General features: G+C 39.3%; 1 protein-coding gene across 1 annotated transcript in view; it reads left to right on the top strand.

Annotated features, from left to right (window-relative positions):
* Positions 1-14,954, top strand: part of NWD2 (NACHT and WD repeat domain containing 2) — a 181,199-nt gene that overhangs the window by 86,870 nt on the left and 79,375 nt on the right. Inside the window, exon 3 of the mRNA XM_042934043.1 lies at positions 5,106-5,222. Within this exon, the coding sequence (XP_042789977.1) occupies positions 5,106-5,222 (117 nt within the window). The remainder of the gene's footprint in view (positions 1-5,105; positions 5,223-14,954) is intronic.

Here is a 14,954-nt window from a genome sequence, read left to right as displayed (position 1 = left end):
TAGACAGCCCTGGATGAGGGCCATGGTGGCCAAACTTGAAGAAAGTAACAGGTGCAAAACTTATTACAAAAGACTTCCATTGGTGGCAGATAAATCATGCGTCCCTTAGGCTTCTATTTGAAAATACAAGTGAAATCCTTGTTTTGACTCATACCCTGGTCATTTGTTCCACATATGTTTATTTAGATTTCATTGTTGACTCTTAAAATCGTAGGCGCTTGATTTAAACATCTGTTGTTGCACTCAGTTCTGCTGTGAGTAGGGGACGGAAGACCTGTAGAAAATCACAGTACTAAATGGATGCACAGAGTGTCGTTGAGATGACAACCACAGAATCGTCCCCCTTAAAGTGTGTGATTCAGTACTTTTTAGTATAGTCAAAGTTGTGTAAGCATTATGATTTTAGAACCTTGTCATCACCTCAAACAGAAGTCCTGTGCCCTTTAGCTGTCACTCTCAAATTGGCCTGTTCCCCTCCCTCCCTGCTCTAGCCAACCATTAAACTGTTGTTTGTCTCTGTAGATTTGCATGTGCTAGACATTTCATATACATGGAATCATACAGCGGATTCCTTTGTGACTTTTTACTTAGAATAATGTTTTCAGGTCTCATCCATGTTGTAGCATCAGTACTTCACTACTTTTTATTGCCAAATAATATTCCATTTACAGATATACCACATTATATTTCCCCATTGATCGCTTGATGGACATTTGGACTGTTTCCACGCTTTAGCTATTATGAATAATGTTGCTACGAATATTAGTTTTTGTGTGGACGTATGTTTTCATTTCTCCGGGAGAACTGCTCGATCGTGTGGTAACTCTGTGTAACTGTTTGAGGAACTGCCAGGCTCTTTTCCAAAGTGGTGGCACCATTTTGTATTCCCACTAGCAACGTAGGACACTGCTCCACATTTTCATTAACACTTGTTATTATCAGTCTTTTTAATGGCAGCCACCCTAGTGGGTGTGAGGCGTTATCTCATTGTGGTTTTGATTTGTGTTTCCCTGATGACTGATGATGTTGAGTATCTTTTCATGTGCTTATTGACAATCTATAAATTCTGTGAAGAAACGTCTACTCAGATCTTTCGTCCATTTTCGATCAGCTTGTCATTGATGGAGCTGTAGGAGTTCCTTATGTATTCTAACTGCAATTCCATTATCATAAAGGGTCCTCTTTCTCTTTTTTTAATGTTTAATTTTGAGAGAGAGAGAGAGAGAGAGAGAAAGTGCACACGAGCAGGGGAGGACAGAGAGAGAGAGAGAGGGAGAGAGAATCCCAAGCAGGCTGCATGCTGAGTGGAGCCCCACACAGGGCTCGATCCCACAACTGCAAGATCACGACCTGAGCCCATATCAAGAGTTGGACACTTCACTGAGAGACCCAAGTGCCCCTCTTTTTACTTTCTTGACAGCATCTTTTGAAGCACAAAACTTTGATTTTGAGGAAGTCCAACTTCTCACCTTTTTTCTTTGGTTACTTGTACTTTGCTATCATCTCTAAGAAAGCATTGTCAAATCCCAGTTCACAAAAATATACTCCTGTGTTTTCTATAAAACTAGTTTTAATTCTAAAACTAATGTCTGTGATCTTTTTCAAGTTAATTGTTGTATATGATGTGAGGTAGGGTGTCAAACTTCATTCTTTTGTATGTGGATCTCCAGTTGTCCCAGTACCTTTTGTTGAAAATATCATACATTCCTCATTGGATTATTTTGGCACCCATGTTGAAATCTGTTGACCAGAAGTGTGAGGATTTATTTTATTCCATTGAATATCCTTATGCCAGTATCACACTGTCTTAATTATTGCACCTTTGTAGTAAGTTTGAATCTGGAAGTGAGAATCCTCTAACTTTGTTCTTCCTTTACAAGTTGTTTTAGCTATTCTGGAATAGCTAAATAGCTCTTGCATAGCTAAATTGCTAATAGCTCTTGAATATTCTGGGTTTTAGGATCAACATGTCAACTTCTGTAGGTAAGCCAGCTTGGGTTTTATAGTGATTGCTGTGAGTCTAAATATTAATTTGGGGAGTATTGCCATCTTAAGTCTCCCAGTTCATTTACTTGGGGTGTCTTCCAGTTTGTTCAGATCATCTTTCATTTCTTTCAGTAGTGTTTTATAATTTTGAGAGTGTAAATTTTACATTTCTTTTGTTAAATCTATCCCAAGTTTTTTATTCTTTCTGTTGCTGTTCTGTTTGCTCATTGCTGGTGTACAGAAGTACATTTGGTTTTTGTACGTTGATCTTGTATCCTACAACCTTGCTCAACTCAATGGTTCCAACACTTTTAGTGGTTTTCTTAGGATTTTAATATATAAGATCGTGTTATCTATGAATAAAGATAGATCTACTTCTTCCTTTCCTATCTGGATGCGTTTTATTTCTTTTTCTTGCCTAATTGCCCTGACTGGAACATCCAGGAAAGTGTTGAATAGAAGTGGTGAGAATGGATATCCTTCCCTTGTTCCTAATTATTAAGTATGCTATTATTATATGCCCTTTATTCGGGTTAAGGTAGTTAATTTCTATTCCTAGTTTTTTGTGTGTTTTATCATAATGGGGTGTTAGGTTTTGTCAAATGTTTTTTCTGTATCTGTTAAGATTGATCATTTGATTTTTTCCCTTTATTCTATTGGTATAAAGTGCATCACCTTAGTTAATTTACTGGTGCTCAGCCAACTTTGCATTCCTGGGATAAATACCACCTAGTTGTGTTGTGTAATACTTTTTACATGCTGCCGGATTAGGTTTTCAAGTGTTCTTGAATATATTTGAGTATTCTAGAATCTTCTCCTTTTATTTTATATTCATGAGATACTGCTCTGTCATTTTCTTATATGTTTGTCTGCCTTTAGTACAAGGGTCACACTGGTCTCATAGAATAAGTTGGGAAGTGTTCTCTCTTCTAATTTTTGGAAGACTGTGAAGAATTGATAGAGTTCACAACAGTGCATCCATCTGAACCTATGCTTTTCTTTCAAATTCCTACTTAATCTCTTTTCACATTTCTGTTCATATTTTGTTTTGTCTTGAGTCTGTGTGATTTGTCTCTCTAGGTATTTGTCCATTTAAGTAATCTAATTCATTGGCATATGGTTGTTCATCGTATCCTCTAATAATCCTTTTTCTATTTCTATAAGGTCAGTACTAATGCCTCTCTTTCACTTGTGATTTTGGTAATTTTGAGTATTTTTTTTAATGCAGCTAAAGTTTTGTTCCACTGTGTTCAGAGAACAAACTTTTGGTTTCACTGATTTTCTCTATTGGTTTAATATTTTCTTTAATAATTTTTTTCACTATATTTGTTACTCATAGTTATTTTAAGACCCATCTTCTCAGAAACTATGTATGATTTATACCAACTTAATTTCATTGAGCTAGCATACTTCTTTATAACTCTATTCCCTTTTTGGACTGTTTTTATATAGGTTACATATCCAATTATATTTTATATAATTTTATGTCATTTAAAGAGGAGAGGAGAGCAGGTATATATTGATAGCATTTGTTATATCAACCTTTATATTTACCATTTCTTTTTCTATTCATTTGTTCTAAATCAGACCTTTCCTCACATATGTCCAAACAGTGTCAGCCAAAAGGATGGAAAGCAGGCTCTCTGAATGACTGTTAATCTGTGCGTGGTACAACTAAGTGTCAGCATTCACATTGCAGATCTGTGCGTTTGACAAGTTATTGGTAGATGGCCAAAAATGTCTTTTTCTAATAATCTCAGTAACTTACAGTTATGCCAAATTAAAGTTTCTGTTATGGTGAAGTAGTCTGTATCTGTGCTTTCCAACATGAGAGTCAGTAGCCACATGTGGCTATTGAGTATTCAGACTGAATTAATTTTAATTTATATTTAATTTTAAATAGCCAAAGTTATAGGCTCTCATACGGGACACCGAAGTTACCATCTCAGATGACTCCTTCCTTAATACTGTGATTAAACTTTGTAAGGTAGATTAAAGGGAAGAACCCCCAAAATATATGATATTCATCGTTTATCATAAAACATAAGGATATTTTTTAAGAAGTTGTTATATCTTTGTCAGCCATCTAAAAACTCATATGCACATAGACAAAGAACTGGTGCAGACACACCCATGCAGGGCCATGGCCAGGAGACGGGAGGTACGCGAGCCCTTGAGGTCCACTTGGGGCACCATGGAGGACACACGCTCTGTGCCTGCATCTCCGTGAATGCCATACGAACAGCCAGTAAGGAGGGGAGGTTCTTTTTCTGCTTGTGGGAAACAAGAAAAAGGAAATCTTCAAAGCCACAATTGGAAACATTTACCTTATGTATGCAGAACATCAGTTGAGTAAAGGGAAGGAAACCCATAATGCTCTTCATAGATTTTTCAAAGAGTGTGCTTGCGGAAGTTTTCACAGACTCTCAGCATCTTCCCTCATACTCTTTGAAGTAAGGAAATAGAGGATCCTATTATCCTCACTTCTCATTAAGGCATACCGCCTTTCATTGTTTCCAATACATGTTTCTCAGACATATATTGATGAAAGCCAAACTGCTCTCAGATGAAACAGACATAAACAAAATATGTATTCCCGTGGGATAAAGCATGATAAAAATAAATACATAAAACCTAAAAACACCTGTTAAGAAATGTAGATGTTTCCCTCTAGGTCAGTATATATTAATGCCCATTATGGTTTTCCCTTCTCATATTAAGATGCACAGCACCATTATACACTATTGTTTAATTGTCTCAAATAATGTGGTTGCCATATCCCAGTTGCTTCCAGACATGTTTTTGAACTCCTGTTACCATTTCAATATAAGGAAAAGTTGGTTCCACAAAACCTCTGCTGACAGTTAACATTTCATTCTTCTCTGGGCCTATGTCAACAGTATAATAAAGAACAAAAGACATTACAGTGTGCACACCTATCATGGGGTAAAACAGTATATCTGTTTGAATGGATCTTAAATATAATTTTCCCTCTTAAGGGAAAACGTGCTGCAAAGAGAAAAGTTAAAAGTCACGTTAGCTTAACACTGAAAGTAAGAATAAGGTAAATTAAGTTTTCCTGCAGGTAAACTAATGTTGCCTCGTCCATTGGTTCCCAGGTCATAGATCTCTACTGGGGCATCGATGAGGACGAGTGGGACAGCCCCGAGCTCCAGAAGACACGCATGAAGCAGCTGGAGGAGTGTTTGAAAACTTCCGCAGGTCCATGTTTTGTTGTGGGTATAAAAACACTAATGCTTTATATTAAATTGTAGATGACTGTGAGAATTGTTGTTGGTTTGTGATTCTTAAGGGATCTTAGTTATTTTGAATGAGGAACAAATCCTGGCTTTTCTCTACGTATTGAAAAACTATAAACTGTCTCCTTGCCCTAAATGTGTGAGAACAAAACCTTCAGCTTCTCCATAAGCAGCACTGCAAATTCACGGTGAATAATTCGCAGTGGTAATCGAAGGGGTGACTTGGGTCTGACAGCAGTTTCCCCCACACCTTGTGATTAGCAGTAAGGATTACTGTGTCCGTGTACAGTAAGTAGCCCGATTTTCCTTACAGGGTATAATGTATTACATCAGTGTCTCCCTTTCTTGACACCGGAATTGTTGGCAGGTTGTTTTTTGTTTTTTGTTTTTTTAACACACTGACAAACATTTGTTAAAGTAAACCAATGTAGGACGTCAAATCCACCAATAGAAAGTGATGCCCTATGGGAGGAAAAAATTCTTCAGAGTGATTTTCAGCTAGATGCTCATTAAAGGCTACAAATGCACAGGTTTTTCAAGTGAGACATATTTTCCAAAGAATACGTATTCTTCTATGTGCACACAGTGGTAGTATGATATGTGGGTCACTCTCTGGCAGGTGATTGTGTCAAATCACTGCCTTAATTTAGCTTAAGAATTAGCTTATCCTGAATCCAGACAGATTTTAGCAATTGATATGGAAGTTACCCCTCTCAACACAGAGATGTTGAGGCTGATAGATGAATCTGAAACTAGTGAATGCTTCGAAGAAAATATCATACAGTTAAAAGCCTAGAGTTAGTGTGTCAGCAAGAGTTTTTAATATTTATTTGCATTTCTATTTATATTCAGTTCCACAAAGGGTTAGGAAGACAGAGATGATATCAGATATCCAGCCACGCGATAGTGAAGTTCTTCCTGAGGATAATAAAGTGCATAAAGGTTCTGCAGCATTTTTAGTATCAGTATATAAATTATTTACTTATTTGCCAACTACTTAATGCTTCTGTGCCAGGCCTTGCCTTAGTGCTGGGGATATGGTGGGTTGACCCATGTGAAATGGTTATTTTGTCTGCCACTTATGATTTAACCTTAGTTTTGAACTAAGAAGGTAAAACTCCCTGCCCTTAAGCAAAAACAATATAAAAACAGAGAGGGGGACAAAATAGAGGAGACTCTTAACTATAGAGCACAAACTAAGGGTTGCTGGAGGGGTTGTGGGTATAGGGATGGGCTAAATAGGAAGGGGCATTAAGGAAGACACTTATTGGGATGAACACTGGGTGTTCACAGAAGACTGATAAAACTAACCACTTTCAAAAGTTTTAATAATTATTGGGCACATACAAATAAAGAATAAATTGCCAAAATAAATAAATCAGACAAAAAACCCAAAAAACTCCTTGCCCTTTCGAGAGCTTAATGTTCTTAAGTGGGCCCAAAGGGAGAGGGTAGGCAAAAAGAAGAAAATAAGGAAAATAATAAGTGCTATGGAAAAGAATACAAAAAGGAAGGAGAAGAGGGAAGACCCATGAGGGGAGAGATTTGTTATTTTCGGTAGAGTGGTTGGAGATAGGCCTTACTGCTAAGGTGTGGGTAGCGCCTGTGAGGGGAGATAGGAGGAAGGACGGGAAAGAACCAGGTATATTTCCAGAGCAGAGTGTTCCAGGGAAAGGAGTTGGGACCATGCTTGGAATGTTCAGGGAACAGTATGAGCAAGAGGGGGGAGGACAGGATGATCTTGGGCTTGCTCATCTTGAAGTTGGCTGCAGAGATTTTGCTTCCAATGACCTGAGAAGCCACAGAGTATTTTGAGAAGACTGAAGGGACCTAACCTCTCTTAAGGCCCACCACGGCTGCCAGGTGTAGCATAGAGGGCAGAGCGGGGAGCCCCCTTAGAGCACTAATGCAGGAAGCCAAACGAAAATACATGACTTAAGGGGTTGAAGAGTGGACATCTAACAACAGTGTCCTGTGGTCTGAACAGAACAAGACAGTCCTGAAAGCCATGTAAGATATCTGAAGATTTAGTAGGGAAAGAGGAATTAAGACCTTTTCCATGGGTCTTCAGAGGACAAAATTAGGACCGGCAGCTGGAAGGAACAAGACGACAGGCTTCAGCTCCAGGTGAAGAAGTTGGAAGATACAGCACTCACTGGTTTGGGGGGGGTCGCATATCCCTGGGCTCTGACATTTCATAGCTGCCTGACAGTGGAGGAGTTTCTTTACTACCCTCAGCCTCAGTTTCTTTATCTGTGAAATGGAGATGATGATGATAATAGTTCTCTGTCTCCTGGGGTCCCTCTGAGGATGAAATGACATTCCAGAGCACTTTGTAGTGTCTCATATCCGGAATCCGCAGTAAGTGTTGTATCGCTGTTACCTCTCAAAACTGTCTAAAGATGAAATCATCCGGCCCAGACTGCAATGAGTGCATCGTTAAGAAAGTTGTCATCAAAGGAGAAGTAGGGGTGCTGTACAGGAGACTCAGTGGAAGACAAGTTAGACCAGGTTCCGTGATGCTTGGAAAGCCCAACTGGGGAGGTCCGCCCTGGGGAATCACAGTTGTTATGCTGTCCTGATTCAGCCTCAGAAAAGTCAGGAATGAGAGGGACATTCTCCACACGCCCCCCCCCCCTTTTTTGTCTCCCTGTAGAGCATCATACCCAAACTACTAAAATTAGCCACGGCCATTAAGTCTCACAATTTGCTGGTAGGGGAGTGAATAAAGACTGCCAGCTTCAGCAGGTTCTGAGAATAAAGGTTAAATGAGAGAACATAAGAACAGCTTCATTGAATGTAAACAAATGATTTACCCCTTCTCCTGTTCCATGTTGAAACTCAGGGGAACCAGGATGAAACCCTGTGGATACAGCCAGGATTACTCACCCCAGTGATCCTAAACCAGGCAAGACTTCTCTCCCTGCTTATAAGAAATACAGTACGTCTCTTATGGCCTTTCTTGTTGTAACTATGGTAACAGCAGGCGTGCATGTGTCGCCTTTGAGCTCCAGTTTCCTTGCCCAATGCTTCCTTGCGTTACTTCTAGAAGTCATCATGACCCCTGTGGCTTGCAGCCCATGGCATATTATTCCCCCTAGTGCTGAAGTCTTTGGCAGGAAAATTCGCTATTGCTGAATGACAAAGTTTGTGTCTTTTCAAAGGCTTCACAAATACTAGCCTTATGTTAGATGCAGATAAATTCCGCAACCAAACAAAGCTCATTTTAAGTACCCAGGGAACTGAGACCCAAAGGGAACTTGGACCTAAACGTTCTATGTGCTTGGCTCTTTCCAGCATCCTTTCCCAAAAGCGGTCCTTTGGGATATGGCCTGAGGTCGTACAGTCAAGAAGGCTAATCCTCCACACCTGTCTGTGCACATGTTTGATCACAGGATGGGATGGCATCAGGTGCCTACACACGTGTCCAGTTTCTCAGAGGATCCACTCAGGAGACCTGTCATACTGAGAATACATCATTTTCTTGTAGGAAAGCACACGCAGTGGGGAAAAAGCCACACTTTGTATTTCGCAACCTGAGTTAGAGCCCTGGTTCTGACAGAGCCATTAACTAACCTCACCCTGCTTTGATTACCACATCCATAAAATGGGGAAATAACCGTGAGCTACAGCAAACATAGAACAAATATCAAAGGTTTGTTGTAGGAACCAAATGTGATAGTTCTTGATAAAGGGATGCACAACCATTAGTTATTATTAAAGTGGGATTTATTTTCAAGTGAGAATAAAACGCTTTTACCCGTAATGGACATTTATGCGATACTGGACATTTTTCCCTTTGAAAATGGTGATGATAGTCTAAATGTAGAAAAGCACTAAGACTCGATTCACACCGTCAGATAATAGAGTCAAATGTTATAGGGGTTTTGAGTTCATTCTTAACAAACGTTGTAAAACGTAGAGTATATATTCATTTGCTGGATAGGAATTTGCTGGAATTTACTTAGACCTTGACCTGCTCCCAAGGAGGGGTGTTGACCAGGACCGCACTGTTTACAGGAAGACAGCTTACACCGGAGTCCAGAGTCCTCATCTTCAGAGAGTTGCCTCAGCCCCCACCAAGTGTGGGAAGCTTAGCAGAATCTTCCCCACAACCTGTCCCACCCACTTAGTCCAGAAAAACCTCTTATGAAGGGGGAGCGGGGATGCCCTTGAGCAGAGTTCCCGTATCCGTGGCCTCTTCGTGATGCGTGTTTATGGAGAGGAAGCATTTTGTTATTGTCATCCTTCCAAATTTGGAGTACCCCAAAAGAATTGCTTGTGACATTTCAGCATTGACCCTGGACCTTAGGTGAAGGCCTATGTCTTGGCCAAAGTTGATTAAAGCAACTGTTGGCTTGAGGAACTGGGAGTTTGAGAAGCTTCCTTATAGGATTAGAAGAGCTTCCGCCAAGGGTGTCAGAGCCGTGGGAGATGCAGACAGCGTCTTGCTACGTTCCCTCAGTCCAGAGTGGGTGATGTGGAGATTTACTGAGGGAGAGGCATTGGCAGGCTACCCTAGGGGATTCGAGCCAGGCCTGTGCAGCCAATACAGGCAGCTCCAGTTACCACGGACTGAGGTAAGAGGTGATTCCATGACTTCACATTCAGAGGGCCATTCCCCGTATCTTAAGAGTCGGGACAAAGAGAATGCGGCGTGCTTTGTCAATTTCCAGAAGTCTCAGGGAGCCATAGTCCATATAGCATCCTCACTGGGGTACCAGACGTAAACAGACATAATCTGTCAGCATTGGATAGAGAAGCATTCCAAAAGAACGGAACTACTGCCATCATTCTGACCTGAGCGTAAGTGGATGCCACACCCATCTTCCACCCCACCCCACCCACCCCTACACACACACACACACACACACACACACACACACACTACCGTCACTGGCACCAGTGGTACTTGCAGAGAGCACTCTTGCCGACCACAGACGGCTCCTGGCAGCTGCACTTGAGACTATGCACAAAGTGGGAAGAAGGAAGCTCGGAAATAGACATTTTCAACTGGGCTAAATTTCAAAACAGAAATACGAAAACAGAAAGAAAGGGTTGGACCAAGAAATCGATCATTATTGAGCAATTTAAAGTTTTTCCACTAGGCAGAAGAATAAAGATGAGACAGCAAGGTCCATAGTTGTTACCGGTAAAAATGAAACCTTTCCATATTTGCACATCACAGAGGGACACTACTGAATGGAGCCTACAGCACACAGATCCGTTCCTTGTCACCTGCCCCCACTCTCCTCCAGCTGCCATGATGCTTCAGATTTGGGATCGTTTTGGTTTTTTAATAATTTTCAGTGAAGGAAAACTATACAGTGAGAGTTCTGAAATCACTGAATTTGAAAGATGTGTTCGCACAACATTTTAGCTTTGCAAAATATTTCATTTTATCCACATTCCAGTATATGATTGATTTACCGTTTTAGGTATACTAAATTAAATAGAAACATGAAAAAAGAATACAAGTGCTTAGTCTCAGCTTGTACTTTAAAAAAATATGCAGGGGTTGTGTATGATTTAGTTCTCACATTTATAGGTATAGGTTTACTAGCCAAAACATATGAAAAATAGAAAAATAGTCATTGATCTGAGCTGGAAAACCATTTAATCAATCTAGATTTTTTTTTATGTCCTTCCCTAAAAAAATTAAAACTTAATCTGAAGCCTTAGATTTTCAACACAAAGTCTTATTTTATAGGGGCACCTGGGTGGCTCAGTTGGTTGAACGTCTGATTTTGGTTTCGGCTCAGGTCATGATCCCAGGGTCATGGGATTGAGCCCCGTGTGGGGCTCTGCGCTGAGCAAGGAGCCTGCTTGAGATCTGTTCTCTCTCCCCCACTCCTCTGCTCCTCACCCTGAATTGCATACTCCCTCTAGAAAAAACAAATTTTTAAAGACATTTTTATAAAATTAAGCTTGTCCAGTTGAAACCAACTAGTTACCGTAGCTCTAAAATAGGTTCCAGTTGGGTTCCAATAAATTACCTGGTTATCACCCAAGTAATGATAGAATGAGCAAACACTGAAAATTATTATTGAAAAGGAAGCTAGTTATCTTGTTTGTAGAATCCAAGAGATTCCTTTAGTTCATTTTTGCTAATATATATAGTTTAAGCACAGTTTCACATTAAGAAGAATTATGGACAGAAGAGAGAACAGGAGAGCAGTCAACCTCTGTATAACTTAACTGGTAAGAAAAAGTGTTCATTGGAAACTATAGTCCAAAGGACTTATGTTTCCAAGTGGGATTTCAACCACTTAAAAAATTATAAATATCCTGCTTTTACAGAGATAGTAGAGCCTTGAAGACATCGATGATTAGACAAGTTCCATGTCCGGAGAGAAAAGTCCTTTCTTGTTGAGCTGGCATTACATTTGGAGGAGGGCCAAAAGTATCCACAGTTTTCTCCATGGGACATGTGCTGCTCAGTGGGCAACATGGAATAATGGAAAGCTGGGATGGAAAAGCAGAGTGGTCTTCTTCCACAATCTCTTACTGTTTAGAAAAACAAAGTCCACTGAAACCTAATATGAATATTCAAGTCTTGCCACTGACACATTTGAATTCAAAGTCAACTGAATCCAACTAAACCTACAACCTAGTTGTACCCATTTCAAATACTGCGACTGACGTGATCAGCCTCTCCTCCTAACAGGAAAAGGAACCCATAAATAACAGCTCTTCTAAATACAATACCCAGACAAAAATAGACACATAAATAAATGGAACAGAGTAGGGAGCCCAAAAATAAACCCACTCTTATATGGTCAATTAATCTATGACATAGGAGCCAAGAATATACGATGGGGAAAAGATAGTCTTTTCAAAAAACGGTGTCCAGAAAACTGGACCACTTTCTTTACACCATATGCAAAAAATCAAAATGGATTAAAGAACTAAATGTGAGACCTGGAACCCTAAAACTCCTATTAAAAAACAAAACAACAACAACAACAAAAACATAGGCAGTAATTTCTTGGATATCAGCTTAGCAACATTTTCCTAGATATGTGCCCCAGGCAAGGGAAACAAAAGCAAAAATAAACTATTGGGACTACACCGAAATAAGGTTTTGCACAGCAAAGGAAACCATCAACAAAGTAGGCAACCCACTGGGAGAAGGTATATGCATATATCTGATAAAGCATTAATATCCAAAATATATGAAGATTTTTAAAAAAATAGCAAAAAGCAATAGGATTTAAAAATGGGCAGAAGAGGGGCACCTGGGTGGCCTAGTTGGTTGAGCAGCCGACTTCAGCTCAGGTCATGACCTTGTGGTTCATGAGTTTGAGCCCCACATCAGGCTTACTGCTGTAAGCACAGAACCCACTTCATATCCTGTGTCCCCCTCTCTCTGCCCCTGTCCTGCTTTTACCCTATCAAAAATAAATAAACATTAAAAATGGGCAGAAGATATGTAGCAGTAGAAGAACCATATAATCCAGTAATCCCACTGGGTAGTTAGCCAAAGAAAACAAAAACACTAATTCAGAAAGTTACATGTATCCCTGTATTTTATTGCAGCATTATTTATAGCAGCCAAGATATACAGTCACCACAAGTGTCCATTAATGAATGGATAAAGACTCTGTGAAATATATATAGAGATATATAGATATCACAATGGGATATGAACCATAAAAAATGAGATCTTGCCATTTGCAACAACATAGATGTACCTAGAGGGCATTATGCTAAGTGAAATAAGTCAGGGAAAACAAATACTATATGATTTTCCTTTTTTTGTAGTTCCAGATTTTTACTTAAATTCCAGTTAACATACAGTGTAATATTAGTTTCAGGTGTAGAATTTAATGATTCATCACTTACATACAGCACCCAGTGCTCATCACAACATGTGCCCTCCTTAATACCCACCACCCACTTAACCCATCCCCTCACCAACATCCCCTCCAACCCAGCAACCCTCAGTGTGTTCTTTTCAGTTGAGTCTGTTTTATGGTTTGCCTCTTTTATCCCCCCTTGTTCATCTGTCACGTTTCCTAAATTCCACTTATGAGTGAAATCATGTTGTCATTCTTGGACTTATTTCACTTAGCATAATACTCTCTATCTATTTATCTATTTATAATATCATCCACATCATTGCAAATGGCAAGATTTCATTGTTTTTGATGGCTGATATTTCATTTTGTGTGTGTGTGTGTGTGTGTGTGTGTGTGTGTGTGTGTCCATCCCACATCTTCTTTATCCATTCATCAGTCAGTGGACATTTGGGACCTTTCCATAATTTGGCTATTGTTGATAATGCTGTCATAAACATCAGGGTGCATGTTTCCTTTGAATAGGTATTTTTGTATCCCTTGGGTAAATACCTAATAAGTACAATTTCTGGATCCTAGGGTAGTTCTATTTTTAACTTTTTGAGGAAACTCCATACTGTTTTCCAAAGTGGCTACACCAGTTTGAATTTCCACCAACAGTGTGAGAGGGTTCTCCTTTCTTAAGCCATTCTGACAGGTGTGAGGTGATATCTCATCATGGTTTTGATTTGTATTTCCCTGGTGATGAGAGATGCTGAGCCTCTTTTCACGTGTCGGTTAGCCATCTGGATATCTTCCTTGGAAAAATGTCTGTTCATGTCTTCGGCCCATTTTTTAACTGGATACTTGTTTTTGTGTGTTCCATTTTATAAGTTCTTTATAGATTTTGGATACTATTTGTCATAGGTGTATTTTGAAAATATCTTCTCTATATGATTTCACTTACATGTGGAATCTAAAATAAATTTGAACGGGGCGTCTGGGTAGCTCAATTGGTTGAGCATCTGACTTCGGCTCAGGTCATGATCTCACAGCTCATGAGTTCGAGCCCCGTGTTGGGCTCTGTGCTGACAGCTCGGAGGCTGGAGCCTGCTTCAGATTCTGTGTCTCCCTCTCTCTGCCTGTAACCCACTCACATTCTGTCTCTGTCTCTCTCAAAAATAAATAAATGTTAAAAAAATTTTAAATAAATGTGAACAAGCAAATCAGCAAAACAAAACAAAAAAACCCAAAAAACAAAAACAGACAAACAAAACAGACTCTTAAAATACAGAGAACTGGTAGTTTCCAGAGGGGAGGTAGGTGCAGGAGTGGGTGAAATAGATAAAGGGGATTAAGAGGTATAAAATTCCAGTTATAAAATAAATAAGTCACAGAGATGAAAAGTACAGCACAGAGATGAAAAGTACAGCTCTCAAAATTTTAAGAGCATTTGGTGACAAATAGTGACTACACTTATTGTGGGAGCACCAAGTATAGAATTGTTGAATCCGTATGTTGTACACCTAAAAATCCTATAATATTGTATGTTAATTATGCTTCAGTAAGAAAATAATAAATGTAATGTGCAGAATACAATGTAAATTACAAGCCATGCAAAGAATCAAGAAAATATGATTAATAAGCAAGAAAAAGTAGATAATAGAAGTCAGACCCCCAGATGACTAGATAGAGTTGACAGGCAAAAGCTGTTGGATAACTATTTTTAAATGTTAATGAAAATAGATGAAAAGGTAAAATGAATGAGAAGATGGATAATTTCAACAAAGACATGGAATCTATAAAAAATATGAAAGAATCAAATGAATATTTTAGAATTAAAATATATACAGTGTCTAAAAGTTGAAACTTACTTGATGGGCCTAATAGTAGACTCAACACAGTAGAAGGCAGGATTAGTGAACTCAAA

The sequence above is a fragment of the Panthera leo genome, chromosome B1 (genome assembly GCF_018350215.1).
Source record: "Panthera leo isolate Ple1 chromosome B1, P.leo_Ple1_pat1.1, whole genome shotgun sequence".
NCBI lineage: Eukaryota > Metazoa > Chordata > Mammalia > Carnivora > Felidae > Panthera > Panthera leo.
This window is presented reverse-complemented; position numbering and strand designations above follow the sequence as displayed.